Source organism: Onthophagus taurus, chromosome 6, assembly GCF_036711975.1.
Source record: "Onthophagus taurus isolate NC chromosome 6, IU_Otau_3.0, whole genome shotgun sequence".
Taxonomy (NCBI): Eukaryota; Metazoa; Arthropoda; class Insecta; order Coleoptera; family Scarabaeidae; genus Onthophagus; species Onthophagus taurus.
Window position 1 is genome coordinate 3,438,658 of NC_091971.1, and position 18,792 is coordinate 3,457,449.

At 34.8% G+C, this 18,792-nt stretch overlaps 1 protein-coding gene across 5 annotated transcripts in view; it reads left to right on the top strand.

Moving 5' to 3' along the window:
* Nucleotides 1-3,099: 3,099 nt before the first annotated feature.
* LOC111424867 (cordon-bleu protein-like 1) overlaps nucleotides 3,100-18,792 on the top strand; it is a 52,454-nt gene continuing 36,761 nt past the window's right edge. For 2 of the 5 annotated variants that reach the window (XM_023058565.2, XM_071196894.1), the window contains exons 1-2: nucleotides 3,100-3,375; nucleotides 8,015-8,245. In XM_023058565.2, coding sequence (XP_022914333.2) covers nucleotides 8,142-8,245 — 104 coding nt within the window. In that variant the 5' untranslated portion in view covers nucleotides 3,100-3,375; nucleotides 8,015-8,141. Of the gene's footprint in view, nucleotides 3,376-8,014; nucleotides 8,246-11,333; nucleotides 11,577-18,792 lie in introns of those variants that run through there. The other 3 variants (XM_023058564.2, XM_023058567.2, XM_023058570.2) reach the window with 3 other exon arrangements.

An 18,792-nucleotide genomic window follows, 5' to 3' on the forward strand; every position in this document is an offset into this window, starting at 1 on the left:
TATACAACGTAATTAACGTTGTTATTGGGTATAAATCTTTGGATTAACAAATAATTTTAAATCAAATAAATAAAATCAAAATTATATAGAGAGAAACTAAATTAAAGTTTTTTGTAAAATAACTTGGGTAACCCACAGCATCGCAAGGATATTAAATTCCAATAAAATTGTCGATCATTTCAAAAATGTATTTCTCAAGAACTGAAAGTGATTTTTCAAAACGGCTTTTTGCATTAAAAAGAGGATACTTTAATTAATAATTGGTGATATTTTCAAAAAGATCCTTCAAGAAATTAATTTTATAGCGAATTTTGAAAATTATCGATGAAAATTGCAACATCGAAAACTTTATCAAAACTTCAAATATTGTTTTCTCAAAAACGAAAAGTTATTTTTCAAAACGTGTTAGTTTATTGGAAAGAGGACACTTTTATTAACATTTTGGGAAATTTTCATACTCATATTCCAAGAACTGGATTTTATACGAATTTTTAAAACTTAATCGGCGCAAATTGCAAAATTTGAAAAAATTGTCGATCATTTCAAAAATTTATTTCTCAAGAACTGAAAGTGATTTTTCAAAATGGCTTTTTGCATTAAAAAGAGGATACTTTAATTAATAATTGGTGATATTTTCACAAAGATCCTTCAAGAAATTAATTTTATAGCGAATTTTGAAAATTATCGATGAAATATAATATATATATATATATTATTTTTTTCAAAACGGGTTGGTTCATTGGAAAGAGGACACTTTTATTAACACTTTGGGAAATTTTCATACTCATATTCCAAGAAATTAATTTTATAGCAAATTTTGAAAATTATCGATGAAAATTGCAATATCGAAAATTTTCTCAAAACTTCAAATATTGTTTTCTCAAAAACGAAAAGTTATTTTTCAAAACGGGTTGGTTCATTGGAAAGAGGACACTTTTATTAACACTTTGGGATATTTTCATGCTCCTATTCCAAGAACTGGATTTTATATGAATTTTTAAAACTTAATCAGCGAAAATTGCACAATTTGAAAAAATTTTCGATCATTTCAAAAATTTTATTCTCAAGAACTAAAAGTGATTTTTCAAAATGGCTTTTTGCATTAAAAAGAGGATACTTTAATTAATAATTGGTGATATTTTCACAAAGATCCTTCAAGAAATTAATTTTGTAGCGAATTTTGAAAATTATCTATGAAAATTGCAACATCGAAAACTTTATCAAAACTTCAAATATTGTTTTCTCAAAAACTAAAAGTCATTTTTCAAAACAGGTTGGTTCATTGGAAAGAGGACACTTTTATTAACATTTTGGGAAATTTTCATACTCATATTCCAAGAACTGGATTTTATACGAATTTTTAAAACTTAACCGGCGAAAACTGCAAAATTTGAAAAAATTGTCGATCATTTCAAAAATTTATTTCTCAAGAACTGAAAGTGATTTTTCAAAACGGCTTGTTGCATTAAAAAGAGGATACTTTAATTAATAATTGGTGATATTTCCACAAGGATCCTTCAAGAAATTAATTTTATAGTTAATTTTGAAATTTATCGATGAAAATTGCAGCATCGAAAATTTTATCAAAACTTCAAATATTGTTTTCTCAAAAACGAAAAGTTATTTTTCAAAACGTGTTGGTTTCTTGGAAAGAGGACACTTTTATTAACATTTTGGGAAATTTTCATACTCATATTCCAAGAACTGGATTTTATACGAATTTTTAAAACTTAATCGGCTAAAATTGCAAAATTCGAAAAAATTGTCGATAATTTCAAAAAGTTATTTCTCAAGAACTGAAAGTGATTTTTCAAAATGGCTTTTTGTATTAAAAAGAGGATACTTTAATTAATAATCGAAAGTGATAACAGCGACAGTTCTGTTAGTAATGAATGTGATGATGAATTAGAAGCGAAGAGAAGAAAACAAGAGATTTTACATATCGTATTGGGATTGTTATAATGAGGTTGCTAATGACAAACCTGATATAAATAAAGTTGTATTCGATGAAAAAAGTCCTATTGGGGTTGAACTACTTGGGGAAGAGATACTAATTCCTATGAATGGTGGAGTACTAAGTAATAGGTTTTTAATATCCGGCCAAAGCTGGATAGTTGCCAGATATCTGTTCCACCACTAATATAGACTGATTGTTTTTTCTGGACAAAAATGTACATGTTGAATTGTTCTATTATTGTTTTCAGTTTGCACAGCAGATGTTGATACGGGGATTTCCTCCGTTTAAGTGTGTTACTCTCGTCTATCAATATTATTCTCTTGTAATATTCTTAATACATCACCAAGCTGTATTCTATCGAATGTTTGAGTGAAGCAGACGTAGCGGAGCTTATTGAACTCTATGGATTTCTCTGTTAATTGACGTAGCATAAATATTGCGTCTATAGCGGACCCGTTAGATGAAAATCCTTGCTATTCTTCACTTATTCCTTTTTGTGTTATTGTTTTCTAATGAAACCTTGTTGTTCTTCGCAAATCTGTATAGAATTTTCCACAGTTCGAGATAAGAAGTTTGCTAAGTAGAGCATTTTTATCAAATCTCCCAATTATCTTGTTTGCGTCTATAAAAGGATTAAAAGAGTTTCAATTAATTTCATTAGAAATCGTTTCACAAAAGAAAAAAAATTCAATAAGGTGAAAATCTATTGTTACAGAATTTCTTTAATGTATAACAATTAACGTGTACGCAATTAACATTTAACAGCGAGAGAAAAAAACTTTCCGATAGTTTTCCTTCCAAGAAGAATTCGACTACCTTTCCTATTCTTAGATTGGAAAACTCGTCGTGTACGTGCCGGCGAATCTAATCGTTTGGCAAAAGGAAAAATAACGGTCCCAACAGTTGAAATACCCGTTATTCCTTCATCCGCGCAGCGAAACCAATAGGCATCGATGGCCGTAGTATTAAAAATATGAACAAGAACAATACCTCCGATAAAGTTGCCAATATCGAACGGAAATGATGCGTTGCAACTTGTCGTCGTTTTGTAATTGAATTACGAGGTCGGTGTTGAAAAATTGCATGCACAGTTAAAAACCGGTAAAGTTTTATGTTGTCGTAACGCTAAATAAAGTTGAAGTTGTAAGTAGAAGCGCGGCGCCGCAAACAACGTGGTTGTTCCTCTGTATACGAAAGTAACCGGCGATATCAAAAACTTCTCGACTCTGTTGAGTTCTTGAGCCAGTCTCCGTTCGGAATCCGCGCGGTTCGGATTTGTGTACCCCCACGATTCGATTCGAATTCAGTTTTAACCGGTATATAAGTGACAAGACATTAAGATGTAAAAGAAGAAATTAAAAGAGGAAACTTTTCGGATAAAAAGTGTAATAAATTTTTTAAATTACTTTTAAGTTAACGTAAGTTTTTTGATTTTAACAAAGTTGGTTAAAATTTGACCTAGATATTTAATATAATAGAAAAGTGTTTTCACTCGAGATAAACTGGGTAATTACCGTGTGAGGTTTATTTCTATTTTCATCTTTTTATAATACGAAAACTTTTCACTCATTTAAAATCGAGAAAGTGAATCAAAACAATTTTTGATCGTTTTTATTTTAGCCTATTTAGATGAATTATTTTTTAAATAATTTAGTGTTATTCATAACTCGAAAAAATCTTAATTAATGAAAAGAATAAAACCGTTTTCGCTCGAATGTGCGTTGAAAACAGCCTTAGTATTTGAAAGTAGAAACTATTACGTAAAGGCATGGAATCGTTGATATTTAGCTTGCGCATTGCCGCCGGCTAACGATTAGAAGTCCCCTAATCGCGTTTCCTCAAATTGCAACCTCTCGAGTTTATGGGTTAATCGTTTCATTAAGGAGGCGCCAATTTTTCTTTTAACATTCACGAAAAGTTTATTAGAGCGCGAATTTATTTCTAGAGTACTAAATTTCCCGTTGCTGCTCTAAGGATTCGTTGCGCGACCCCAAATCTGGACCTTCCGTTAGTTTGGTATGTCGAGTTGATATAAAAAGAGAACTAGACCCGGTTATGCCCTTCCTGGGTCAAGTCCATAAATTTAAATGTTAATTGGAACGACAGAGACACTGCTCACAAGCAAGCGTGTCGTTCTAAGTTATGCATATGCAATGCCGTTCGACCTTCATATTACTGAATGTTGAATTGACTTAAGAGACTTCACCCAATCAACTAAGCCTCTATCACTCTCGTGAGTCACCCGATTGTTTTGATTCGATTACACCTTTCTTCAAGGAAATAATAACTTTTACACGCAAAAAATAACTTAATATTAATAACTTGAGATGATTATATTGCTTATACAGCTAGATATGTCTTAAAAGCAATTATTCGTTGGTTAACATTAATAATTAGGTATTTCGAAAAGCATAATAAGGAAGTAAGATGCTTGAAAATGCGTTAACAGTTTTTGCTGAACCAAGGATATTGCGTAATCGTCGGGCAACCAACAGGCGTGCAATTTCGAAGGCCGTGATAATAAGCTGTAATTGTTTCATAAAATCAAACGGGTTCATATTACAACCACTACTTATTGAATAACCCGACGTAATCAGTTTTATTAATTTTATTACATTCCTTCTATTAGAAAAAAAAACTTATTTGCTTCTACTTAAACGATACTAAAATTCGAATGATATTTATATAAGATATTCCCAGTTTTTAACAACTTGGAAATTACATGCATATCTGATCGTCGAGGTTTTTCCGTACATCTAATTCAGCACAATTTGAGTCTTGGTCTCCTCAATTTTCCTCTTTCATCCATATCTATCTTCGGATGCTCTTTTTCAGTTTGCAGTTTCTAGCAGTAAATACTCCTACCTCTAAGATGTCCTTGTAGTCTCTTTGGTGCTCTTCCATCTGGCATCAACATGCTCTGCCTATGTTAATCGTTTGAACATTACATTTTAAGCATTTTATTGCATTTTATCCATCGTTTCCCCTCTCCCCCCTCTCCTAAGATCTGCCCTCGGTCCAACTCCTCCTCCCTCAACTCACTGCACCCATTCAACATATGTTCCAACGTTTCCCATTCCTCCCTGCATAGCCTACACCACCTCTCCTCATCGGGCATCCAGTATCTGTTAGCTCTCTCCTCGTTTCCACAACGGAACCTAACCACCAACTTCTTCCCTTCCTCATCTCCTTCCAATAACAAGTATCTAGGCAGCCCCTCCGTTATTATGTCCCTGTACCTTTCGTTATACCTCCCCTCTTTTATTTGTGTCCTTCTTTTCTGTCTCTGTACATCTCGGTCCCTACCTCTCAACTCCCCCCACATCTCCCTACCCACCCTTCGTCTACTATTTATCTCAGTTACCGAGTAGCCCGCTCGTCTATAATAGTTGTCTCTGTCTCCTTTCCCATATCTGATCTTTCCCTCTCTAATTTCCCTCCAACACTCCCCCAAGATCCCGCAGTTTGGCCTCCCTTCTATTCTTTCTTCATATTTCACTGCTCTCCTGCCCGCCTCCACTCTGACCTTATCCACCTTTACCTCTTCCCTCACTATATACCCCGGTGTTTCTCTCGCCACCCCAAGCACCCATCTCCAGTATCTAGCTTGCACGTCCTCCAGCATTGCCTGCTCTCTCCATCCCCATACCTCTGCTCCATACATCATCACACTGCTAACCAGGCCTTCAAACATAATCTTCCTCGCTGCCACATTCCAGAAAGTCATCCAAAAACTCTCTTCCCCCAACCCCATACTTGTCCCATCACCTTATTCGCCTTTTTTGCCATAGCTATCACATGCGACCCCTCCCTGAACACATACCCCAAGTAAGTATACTCCCTAACCTCCTCGATCTCTTTTCCCTCCCATCTCCAGTTTTCTGTTCTTCTTCTCCCACCCTTACAAAACTTCATCATCCTTGTCTTCCCCACATTCACTTCCAGCCCCTTCCCCCTAAAATATCTTTCCAATGTCTTTATCATATCTTTCATCTCCGCCGCTTCTCTCGCCATGACCACGATATCATCCGCGTGTGCTAACATATGCACCTTTCTACCTCCCACCACCAACCCTCCCATTTGCCCCTTCCCCAATCTATCCTCCAGGTCCGCCGTATACAATGCAAACAGACTTGGGCTCAGCGGACATCCCTGCCTTAGTCCCTTCGTCGTCCAGAACACGTCGCTCAGCTTATCTCCCACTTTTATCCTAGCCATAGTCTCCATGTATATTTCCTTCACTCTCGCAATTAGGTGTTCCGTGATCCCCCTCCTCCCCATCTCCTCCCACAACTTTCCCCTATCCACCTTATCAAAAGCCGCCTTCAAATCTATAAATAGGGCGTACAATTTCCCTCCCTTCTTATCCAGCTCTCTATCTGCCAGATGCTTCAACACGTACACGTTGTCGATTGCTCCCCTTCCCTTCCGAAAGCCTACCTGCCCATCGGGCAAAATTCCCCCCAACTCCATCTCCTCCTCCAGTTTTCCCAGCAGTATCTTCGTGTATACCTTGTATGCCGAGTCTAGTAGGTTAATTCCTCTGTAGCTCGCTACCCTTCCCTTATTACCCTTTTTATATACTGGGCAAATTACCCCCACTTTCCATCCCTCCGGAAACCCACCCCCTCTCCATACGCTATTCATCCCCTCCAACAACTTCTATTTCCCTTCTTCAATCCCCTAAGCACTGCTTCCATATCCTCTTCTGCTATCTCCTCTCCCCCATCTCCCTCATAGCCTCCCAAACCCGTTAGCCTCGTTTCAACCCCTCCCAATAATCCCATAAAGTAACTCTCCCAATCTGTCATGTGTATTTCGCTGGTTATCCTCTCCCTACCCTTCTTTCTCTTTTTCAGATACCTCCAAACCTCCCCTTCCCTTGTTATCCTTCTAATCTCTGCCGCCTCCTTCTCCCTCAGTTCTGTTTTCTTTCTACTGCCTAACTCTCTGTACATATTCTGAGACTTGTGGTTCCTCATATAGTTGGTACAATTCGTGGTCTCCGATTGGTCTTAAGATTTTCCTGTCTAGTGTATCCAATCTCTGCGTTTCTTCATTCTCAACACTTCTCGAGTTCTTTTTTTTTTGCAATGTGCAGATTTTGATGATGAAATAATTGAATTCTCGGTTTAATGTCTTAAAATCGTATTTTGCCATCAGTATGTTATCATTCTCATGTTTTCTTTTCCTTGTTTTCAGCATCCTATTGGCCTGTATTCTCAGTTTCTGATATATATCTTATTTGACTATATTTGATTCTAGCTTTATTTCTCTATTCTATCACTTCGCAACAATTCTCCACCAGCCGTTTCGTCTGCCGCTTGGTTTCTGCCCAATGTTGCTTCCACCACTTTTTCCTTAACTAGCTTCCATTCATTATCTATATTCCCCATATTGCGTTCCTCATCTATTCCTGCGTGGAATTTCTCCTCTACCGCTATTTATTAATTTTTAGTTCCCCTGCTACATTTGATATTCGAGGTCCATGTATATCTTTTTTTTTGAAATATGTGCTTTTAATCATGTTTCTTGAAATCTCAAATTCAATTATTCTTCTGCCATTATCGTTGTAGTCACTGCGTAGGCTGTTTGGCTTCTTTATATAGATCCTCCCTAATTACTTTGGTGTGGAGGACAATCATTTTGATGTAGTTTGAGGTTGGTGTCTCTGTTTCTACATGTACATTGATTATAGAGAGGTTAAAGAAATTTTATTTTTATCCTTAGTGATCCCAAAGATCTAATTTTCAAGTCTGCCAACGATTTTTCCCTTTCTTTTCGTCATTACAGATTTAGCCAAAAAAAAATTATCATATTACTTTATCGAATAACATACATAAGAATTATAACTTTCTAAAAAATAATGACCATGTATACATCATAACGATATCTTTTATTTTTTAATTATTTTTTTTTTCTAGAATAAAATGAAAATTTCACCGTTCTAGTTTTACTAAAATGTAAACTACTTACAAAATCTCTATAATGTAAAACTAGAAGTGGCTTGAGCTACGACAAACAACTTACTAACGTTCGTTTCTTTTGTGTTTTCAGCGAACGAGGCCGCGGTTTCACTGAATCATGACAGATTGGGTTTCTGTCTCACAAAAAGCTCGATAAAATCGTTATAATAATAACAATTTCTTCGGCCTGGTACGCGAGAAATTAGCACGTTCGGAAAATGTTGGCCACTAACGTCCTTTGCCTTAAAAAGAAGCGGAAGAAGAAGAGTTATTACGTCGCTAATGTTGCCCAGTATGGAGGAAAACAATCCGTCGATAAAAGGTAAGTTATGAGGATTGTGTAAAGTTTAATTGGGTGATTACAACGAAATTGATGCTGTAAATTGCGAATGATACATGTTTCATCAGTCGTTTATTTTATCATCTTGTGACTTTCTTTTTTTTTGAATGTAATTATTTGTGTCATTGCAAAATTAACAGTAATTTCGATTGAAACCGACAAGAATTGCTCGAAATCGGCCCACCGATTGCATGGTTTCTGCCGTTTGGTTAATTGGTTCAAGGCGAGCAAATGAACTAGGTATATTGCCTGCCTCCTGCATTCGCGACGAGCCGATCGAAAAAGTCGGTTCGCATTCCAACCAAGGCGATGGAACCCAACGTGTACAAGAACCGTATTGTGCATGCTGTAAGAATTCCACGTGCAGAAACCTTACCAACAACAAAATCTGACCTGAACATTATTCTAAAAAAAAAAACACTTTTAAGCGGTGATTTTGATTAAGAAATAACATTCTATACTTTGTTCACGTTACATTCTTCTTAATAGACAATTTTGTAATTTTGAAATTGAGATTTTGTCTCCTTGGTCATTCTTTTTTACTTGTCGTATCTATTACGTTGAGTGTCTCTTATGGATTGCTCAATTGCGTTATCGTATTAATGGTAGGTTTAGAGATTGGAAGCGAGAAAAACGAGATGTATCCCGGCGGCTGCGGAAACATTAGAGAGAACGCAAGGTCACCATGAGGACCGAGATCTCTCGTTCCTGCAACGCAGCACTACTACCTGTTAATCGACGGCGTGCCCTATTTATCTTGTTGCGCCGCTACGCGCATAACTGTTTATTTAGAGAAATTATTGCGAGAGGTCCCTGTGGTTTTAGTGTTTGCGTTCGCTCTTTAAAATAACACACCGTTTGATGTCTTACTTCATTTTCAAATTGTCACACAAAAGTTGAATATTATTAAATAAAATGTTAACGTAATTATAATTTCATTGACATTTTTATTAAATAAATTGCAATCAAGTTTGGAAAAATTTGATATTTATAACAGGAACTGGTTACATAACAACAAGTTGTCTTATGACATATGTTGTTTTCATCGTAATTTGGCATCTAAGGTCATGCCTAAATACTTGGCTTCTAACCCTTCGCTGTCTTTCACAAATTCAGCTTTTAGTTCTTGGGTTAGTCGGGGATTTTGAGCATTTTGAGTTCTGCAAGAAAGAACCACATCAATCCAAATCTGAAAGCTGTAAATGCAGAGAAGCACATTCTGTGAATTATAGAGGTTGCATAATAGTGCGAAAAATACTAAATCTTATATACAAAAAGATTACAAGAACATGTTCTTCCATGACTTGCTTATACCTGCATAACACAATGTTGTCATCCCATTAATATGGTTTTTGGCGTTTTCTATAATATCCTAGATTATTTAGATTAATTTTCTTAGGTTGTATTATTTTCTAAGTGTGATGCAATTTTTAATTGTTATTCTTACTAGTTATCAATTTTTTCTACACTTGTTTCTATAATCTGATAAAATACATTCACATACCTTCAATACATAAATAGCTGTATTTACAAATACAAAAACGTTTTATATGCATTAGCTGTTACTTTGGCCATATTGTTATTTAAACAAAGTGTTGAATAATTCATTCAACAAGACCTGCTGTTATTCCGTTCGTATTGCCAGATCGCTTTACGTAATACAGCCACTGATAATAATAAAGATATTATTATTATACACCTACGGATGTAACCGTCGCCGTTGTCGCAGTTTCTGGCGAGTCCTTTGTCCTTGAGTTGGGTTTGTTTTGGCTTGGTTTACTTTCCAGACATCCAGCTTCCTCCTCCTTTTCTCTAAACATCACGTTACAAAGTCGTTATAGCTTCGAAACGCGATCCTCTCTCGATCGTAACCGATTAAAAAAGTAAAAGAACACTTCAAATGGAAATACACTATTTAAATCCATTTGAAATGGTTTGTAAATTTGAAAGGAAATTGCTTGATACACATCTGGGTAATCAATAGACATTAAAATGGTTAGAAACTCAGAGGAAAGTATGTAAATGAACTCGAATTTGGCAGGGAAAGTACAGGTTTTGTGTTTATGGTTCCTTGATTTTGATAAACAGAATGAAACTTTTTCGAGAAAGGTTAGAAAAAATTTTTTGGGATTAATTTTAAATTTTTTTGACTTAGTTATGTTTTAAATAACTACAGGAAAACCTCGATAGTTCGGGTTTGGCCGCAGATCTCTCAAGACGACTAAACCCGAATGATTCTTGTTCTAGCTAGTGTTAGTTCTAGTTTTAGTAGTTCCTCAAGTATTTGAGCCTATGATCAAATCGGTTAACTTATAATGATTTAACACAAAAAATTAAATATTTCCCCACGAAATTATCCCGATAATATTAAACAATAAAGTTCTTATAATAAATTTTAAGTTTAATAACAAATAACTTTACACTTACAGTTAACTTTTAAACGTCAATTTGACATTTAAACGTCAAATCCAAAATCGTTAAAAATATAGATCTCAAAAATCAGTTAATTTAATGTAAAATATCTTATGGAAATACTAAAATTAGCGAAATATATCACTATAAATCAAAAAAGTTATAAAAAAACTTATATGATATATTAGATATTCATCAAAATATTTCCAAAAATTTAGGTTGGTACGATTTTAGGGATATGTGTTGTGGTTTTTAAACGTCAAAATGACGTTTAAACGTTAAGATGACATTTGTACGTCAAAATTATTACAACAATCAAAAACGGTTATAAATAATTTTAATATTGGAACTAACACTAGATTTAGAACTAGAAACATTCTGGTTTAGCGGTACGTTTAAGACGGCCGAACCCCAATGTATCTATGTAGTTCAAGAAGTCTTTTAAGATGGCTAAACTCGAATGTTTCTAGTTCTGGTTCTAGTACTTGTGTTATCTCTAGTTTTAGTTGTTATTCAGAGGTGGTATTGTATAATAAAATCTTAATTAAATTTAAAATGGTATTATAGGCAACACAATTCGCAGATTTCTTGTTGCTATTGTAGTCTATACAGTTGGCGGTTTAAAAGTAAAAATTCATGACCGTCGGGTTCTTAGTGCTGTTAACATTAAATAACGGCTCCACGGTGAGTGCCCGGTGCTTCTTAATTTCCGCTCTGCATTATTTGACGTTCGTAGCTCGTGCGATGCAGACAATTCAAAATAACACCTTAAACCCGGTTATTATAAGTGTTGTATATATGTTAATTTATTCAAAAATCTTAGTTTTTTTCATTAAAAATAAAGTATGATTTGTACGTGCGATTCTTTTCGATCCTCGTGAGTTGACACCGTCACGCACCGGTGAGTTTTAATATTTTTTTATATATTTTTATTGCCTTCTTTCAAAGTGGGTTAGCTTAATTCGATTATGTTCTAAAGTGGGGATTTTTTTTTGCGTTAGTGAGTCAATAATTTTTATGGAAAAGAAATCAGAAATTTTTTTGCGCTTATTCCTCTCTACTTAATCATCTTTACCTGGAAGATTTTAAACGGTTTTTTGGTTTCTTTTATTGGTAGAAACGCAAAGTATTAATGGTGACACAAAAAGATATTTCTTCTTCTTGTCAGTGTTTAATGTTCTTCGAAGTCTTAGTTGTTATCTAACGGTTAGGATTTTACGACTGTTGATGAATTCGTTGACGTCGTCATCATTTCAATTCATTTCGTGCACAGATTTCCGTTACAAACAACAAAGGACTCTTAAAAGCCGGTTGGCACAGGATGTCATCGTTCAATGTTGCAACATTTTTTTATTTATTAAATGTTGCTCTATTAAATTTAATTTGACACAATTTTTAGTGCTGAATTTATAAACATAAATCAACATAAACAACTTAATAACATCTTAATGAATCAAAGTTCAAAACAATTTAATGTACTAGAAAAGATCCTATCAACATTAATTTTTGTATGATTTAATAGGAGATTCATCATGGTCCAATTCCTTTCTTAACGAGTCGTTTTCTACTTTTTTATGTAATGGTGTAATTATGAAGGAATTTTTTATGGTTAACATAGAAAAAGAAAAAAAATAATAAATAAAGTAAACACGAATGGGTCTTAAGTGATTGTAAAACACGACATTGAGAAAGATTAAATCGCACGTTACTTCTTTAAAAAGTGACACACGAAAGGGAACGCCGCCGTAAAGTAATCGTCCAAACAAATTGGTAAAGCCATCTCGCGCAGATAGCAGCAGATACTTTCACGAGATTTCTATTTGCACTCGGCAAATACGGTAAGCAACGTAGCGAGAAGAATGTGTCTTAAAGATTTTCACATCGTCCCTAGCCGTTTCAATCATGGCTTTTATAATGCATTTCGTTCTTAATCAAGCGTAAAGTTAAACGTGCTAAAATCATATAAATAAATCAAAAAGGAAACAAACAAAATTACGAGCGAATTTTTCACACTTTCGGTCTTTAACTTCACGACAAATGTCGAAGGAAAGATTTTAATTAAGGAAAAGCACGCGCGCATACAAATTAAACGGCTTAGGACAAAAGACCGATAGCTTCCTGTTTCCTTAACACTAAATAGGCATTTCGTCTTATAATTACTTTTTACTTTCACGGGCTTCACAAAATGATAATTAGGTGTGTAGAAAGGACGCGATCGTAAATAAATTTGAAAGTGGCAGGACAATGCAAAACGTGGTTTTATAGGAGAATCGTTTTTAACTATGTGATTATACACCTTTTTGTTACAACACTTTAGAACATAGATAATCGTTGTATTCTCTTAATTTTTATAATCCAAGTTAAATTATTCCTCAAGTTGTCTATATGATGTATAAATCAAGGATGGTAATTCTAGTTTTAATTGTTATTTAGCGCTGGATTGTTGTATATTTTTATTGAACTAAAACTAACACTAGACCTAGAACTAGAAACATTTGGGTTTAGCCGTACGTCTCTTAAGACGGCTAAACCCGAATGGTTCTAGTTCTAGGTGTAGTGTTAATTCTAGTTTTAATTGTTATTCAGTGTTAAATTGTTGTATATTTTTGCAGCAAATTTCTCACCATGTCAAAAACACCAAATATTAAAAAAAGTACTTGTACCATATCCTATTTCATTATAAAACTAATTTTCCATGATTTATTTGCAAATTACGGGTTGAGCAGAATCTTTAATCAGTTTAATTTGAGCTGCAGCAGATTCCTCATCTTGTTTAAAATGCAAATATTGCAAAAAATCCTTCTGGAATTTCTAATTTCATTAGAAAACTAGTTTTTTGGGTTGAGCAGAATCTTTAATCAATTTAATTTGAATCGCAGCAAATTTCTCGCCATGTCTAAAACAGGAAATGTTACAAAAAATACTTCTCCTATTTCTTATTTCATTACAATACAAGTTTTTGATGATTTTTTGCAAATTTCGGATTGAGCAGAATCTTTGATTAATTTAATTTTGAATCACAGCAGATTTCTGATTATCTCTATACACCAAATATGAAAAAAACTTTTTGGGCACTTCCCATTTGTGTGAAAAACCAATTTCCATGCACTATTTTGCATCGAGGTTTCACTGTATTAATCGTCGTATTTCTATTATTAACAAATTGAGATTTATTAAATAACATTTTCAACTAAAATCTAATAAAAGAGGAAATACTATTTAGTAGAATTCTAGTTAATTTAAGGAAATTTCTTATTTGTTATCGTTTGAGGGATACTTTCACGACAGTTTGTCCCCTTGTTCGTTATAGTGGGATATTGTGAGAAATTTCGGTCTCGGCTTTCTATACAACGTTCGGCAGCCGCCGTTCATTGTCTCCTGTTACCTAAACGTTTACGTAACACGAATCGTTTAAATTTCTCACGGAGCAGACTGTGCCAATCGGTATCGTGGATCGTGAAATTTGTTTCAACAGGTGCCACGGTTAAATTAATTTTTTTCGTCTGAAGGTCATTTAATTAGAATCTTGTAAAAGAAATGTTTTTTCCATCATTAATAAAACTTTTCCTCATTACCTCCCACAATTCCCTATAATATCAAATAAACAGTTACACTTACCAGCTCATTAGAACATAAACGTACGACGACAGTTACATCGCATTGTAAGGACGTAATTGCGCCCCGTTCGGTGGCAAATTGTACATGCCGCGGTCTCAGTCGGGGGGCCTCGGCAGTTATTGTTTCCTCGGCTAATTACTATAAGATGGGGCATGCGCAACGCTGCCATAGGAACGAAAAGCGACTTTAAAGGTTGCGTTTGCCGCTCGTCTCCGCCAGATGCGGCAATTAAGCGATTTAGCTAGGAATGCGGGCGTGAAATTGCACGCAAGAAGCCATCGCCGTCGACAAACTAGGAAGTCGTAAATGAAAAAAAAAAAAATGAGAAGCCGCCATGTAATAACAATGGGTGGCCGCCGGCCAGCAACTTGATTTTCCAACGAACACCATTTGCGTGCATGCGTTTCGATTTTACGTAACTAGAGGTAATAAGAACAAACCCGTTATTATTAGTAGAGATTATTATACCGGGTGTTTCATAATATATGTGCAGGACTTCAGCTTGTGCAAAAATTTGAAAAAAACTTTCTATCAACTTATCCTCTAAAATGCAGCAGTTTCGAGATACAGGGTGCTGAAATTTAATACAAAATTTTTTGCGAATATCTCCGGAACCGTTTATCGTACAGAAAAATTTTTTTTAAAGTCATAATTGCCAATATTTTCTACACAAAAAAGGTACTAAAGGTCATCAGCTCTAAACTTGACGGTTTTCGAGAAAAATCAACTTTTATGTTGAATAACATGGTCAATTTTTTTAAACAAAAACGCTATTTTACTAAAACCTTAGAACAAGTAACTATTTGCTTCTAATTTAAAGTTGCTTCAAGTATAATCTGTTTTTTATTTAAATCAATTGTCAAAGTGTCGTCAAGTTGGTATTGAAAGTAAAAGCGCATGTCGTGACTTTTACTTCAATTGTGTGCCACCACTGTCTATCAAATTTGTTAAGATTGATTAAAAAACAATTTTCATATAATTTTTTTGCTGCTAAATCTACCATAAAAATGTTAAGAAAGGGTGGAACGGGATGTCAACTGTCTAAACGCGAAAAAAACTCTATAATTAGGTATTGTGAAGAAGTACAGACGGAGACACCAAATACGAATTTAAAATATATATGTGATAAAGCTTCACGTATTTTTGATGTATGTGTATTGCACTTGAGTTTTAAAATTAAATTTATATTCAACATAATTGTATTAGGTTCACAGCACGACGGTTTTTAAAATTATTCAAACCTACAAAAAATATCAAACTGTAAAAAAACCAAAAACACAAGGGCGTTGTAAAATGAACTACAAAACGGATAATAATTTATATTTTATTAAAGAAGAGTTAGGAAGACAAATACAAAAATTGCATGAAAAGAAACAGTATTTTAATCTTAATGATTTACTTAATTTTGCAAGAAATGAATGTGATTTTACTAATGGTAGATCAAAATTACATAAAATTATAAAATCTATGGGATATAGATATAAAAAGATTAGCAATAGAAAAGTGTTAATTGAACAACCACATATAGTTTCAAAAAGAATTACATTTTTAAAGACATACTTGCAATACCTAGAATCCGGAGAGTATACTTTTGTTTTTCTTGACGAAACTTGGATTTACGAAAATGGCACCCAAGTTTATCAATGGGTAAATGAAAATGAAAGATTCGGTATTCCGCAAAGAGTAGATGGCGAAAGAAAAAGATTTACAATCTTGCACGCAGGCACTTCGTCAGGGTTTTTGCCAAATTGCGATATCTTGCTCAGTGACAACACGGAGCACAGAGATTATCATAAAAATATGACGTCAATTATTTTTATGGAATGGGTGAAAAATCAATTACTTCCAGCATTAAATAATTTGGGTGCGAAGTGTGCGGTAGTAATGGATAATGCTCCATATCACTCAAAACAAATCGAGAAAGCTCCAAGTTTCTGCACAAAAAAAAATGATATGAAAAAATGGTTAACTGAACATAATATACAGTTTGAACCAACCTTAAATAAAAAATCGTTATGGGAAATAATCCGTTATTACAAGCCTCAAATTGAAAAATCCTTTGAAATTGACAAATTAATAAGAGACCATGGCCATACTGTTCTTCGCCTTCCTCCGTACAATTGCCAATATAATCCCATTGAACTATGTTGGGCGTTCTTAAAAACTTATTACAATAAACATGTTCAGTCCAGCTCGGAGAAAAAGATCTGTCGTGTCAAGGAGACTTGGCAAAAAGCTCTTGGTCATTACACTCCGGAGATGTGGGCAAATAGTGTTCGCCACTGTGAAGAACTAATTAAAAAAGATTGGACAACATTAATGGGAAATTCATTAATAACTGATTTACCTCCTGTCATCCTCCAACTAGCGGAAGACTCAGATTCTTCCAGTAATTCTGATTTTTAAATAATATTCAAATTTTAATTATAGCACTTAATTATGTTATCTTAATATATTGCTCACGAGTTTTAATTTCAAAACGTAGATATTAGCCAATTGACGAGAGATTAGTGGCTTCGTCTTTAAAGTGACAATCAGTGACAACTCCGTTTAGAATATACACAACCTTACTTATTATTTAGTGGAAAATATTATAAAGCGTGGTCATAGAACATGGTATCTAGGGTGGTACAGACCGTTTTTTTATAAAAATTTGGCAATGACAATTGATTTAAATAAAAAACAAATTATATAGTTCGTTTTTTTTTCTATAATACTTGTCAATGTAAATTTTTTAGGGTTTCTGTTGGTATTATCTAAGACCCTTATAAAATTTATGTTGTTTTTCTGATTTTTAGTAACATTTTCACTAACTAAATAGTTGAGGTTAAAATACTAATACATTTTTAGATAAATACGTTTAACGAAGTACAATTAATTAAAATTAAATAGAACAAAACACCTTTTCTAGGTAAATAAATGGCAAATAAACACCCAACAACATTTTTTAAGCACCTTTTTTTTTTGAATAACGAAAGGTCAAACGTCAGTATGACATATTTATTACAAAACATGATAAAACAAAACTCCCTGTTAATTTTGCCAACTTTACAACAATTTGGCAAGTATTATAGAAAAAAAATGAACAATATTTGGACTCTATTTCTGGTGTACCAGGTTCCATATTTCTTAATACTTAATTTTAGAATCGTTGTACAATTGTTTTATTGCATGGTACAGTCCCAGAGTTGCACTCTGTAAGTCCAGACTAATGCAAGTACTACCTAGCAGCTAGTAAATTTTTTTGAATTTATGTTCTTTTTTCTTTTTTGCATCCGGCTTCCATCCCAGCTTTGTATTTAAAGCCATGCCCAGATACTAGGCTTGATTTGAGCAGGGTGTTTGTAGCATCGACATGTATTTCTTGAATAACAACTTGTAATTTTCGGGAAAAATCTGCAAACAGACATCTGGCCTGGGGTGTTGGGCGGCCAGCTAGTGTGGGGTTGGGGCTAATGACCCCGACCCACTAAAAAACCCCTTTCCTCGTCTTCTATCTCTCTCCGGAACCGCTTGCGCATTTCTTCGGAGACTCCGGGCATAGGTGCTCATTCCCACTCTTTTTCGGGTCTCATGAAAACAAAATTTCGTTCAATTTTTTAAATGTCATTATACTATACATACCCGGCTCGGGGAGGCAATATGCCTCCCCTATTCTTCTTCTCTTCCACTGAATTCCTTCTCTCTTCTCCTCTCCTTCTCCATCATGACCCCTCGCAAAAAACTCATCACTGCTTCTCTTTCTTCCTCGTCTCCAGTCAATAATTCTGCTACGGTGTCAACTCGTAGTTTTCTTCCGATGATGGCCTCCGTATCTTTACGGTCTTTTTCGAACTTATCGCATTCAAAGAGCGTGTGGTTTGGAGTGTCTCGCTTTCCGCATCCAAACCAGCAAATATCCGACTTCACCTTCTTTATATTTTTTAAGTATGCTGCAAAAATTCCGTGGCCCGTTATGGCTTGTGTTGTATAATAATCTGTTTCTGGCCCTTTTTGTTGCCATTCTCTAACATCTCTTATGAAATTTTTTGCCCAGCCTGTATATTTGCTCCATCTTTCCTGCCATTTCTCCCCCAGTGTCTGTCTATTCTGCGTCTTATTCTTCCCTTTCTCTTCCCAATTCCTACTTCGTTCCCAGGCCAACAGATGCATTGGTGGATGCCCCGCCAACGCTCCGGCTGCCTCAGTTGAGACCGTTCTATACGCTGATGTTATGCTAATGGAAGTCTTTCTTTCTATTGTTCTTATTATTCCAACATATTTCTTGTTTTTCATAGTTATCTCCCACGCTGGAGCTGCATACAGAGTTATGGATCTCACCACGGTTCCCAACAATCTTCTCCTCGCCTGTCTCGGACCTCCCTTCTTCGGCATTAAGCGTGACAAAGTTCCTATACACCAGGCTCGCCTTCTCTGCAACTTTCTTCACGTGCTCGGTCATACGTAAATCTTTATCTAGGTACACCCCCAGATATTTCACTGCTTGCGAGCTCTTTATC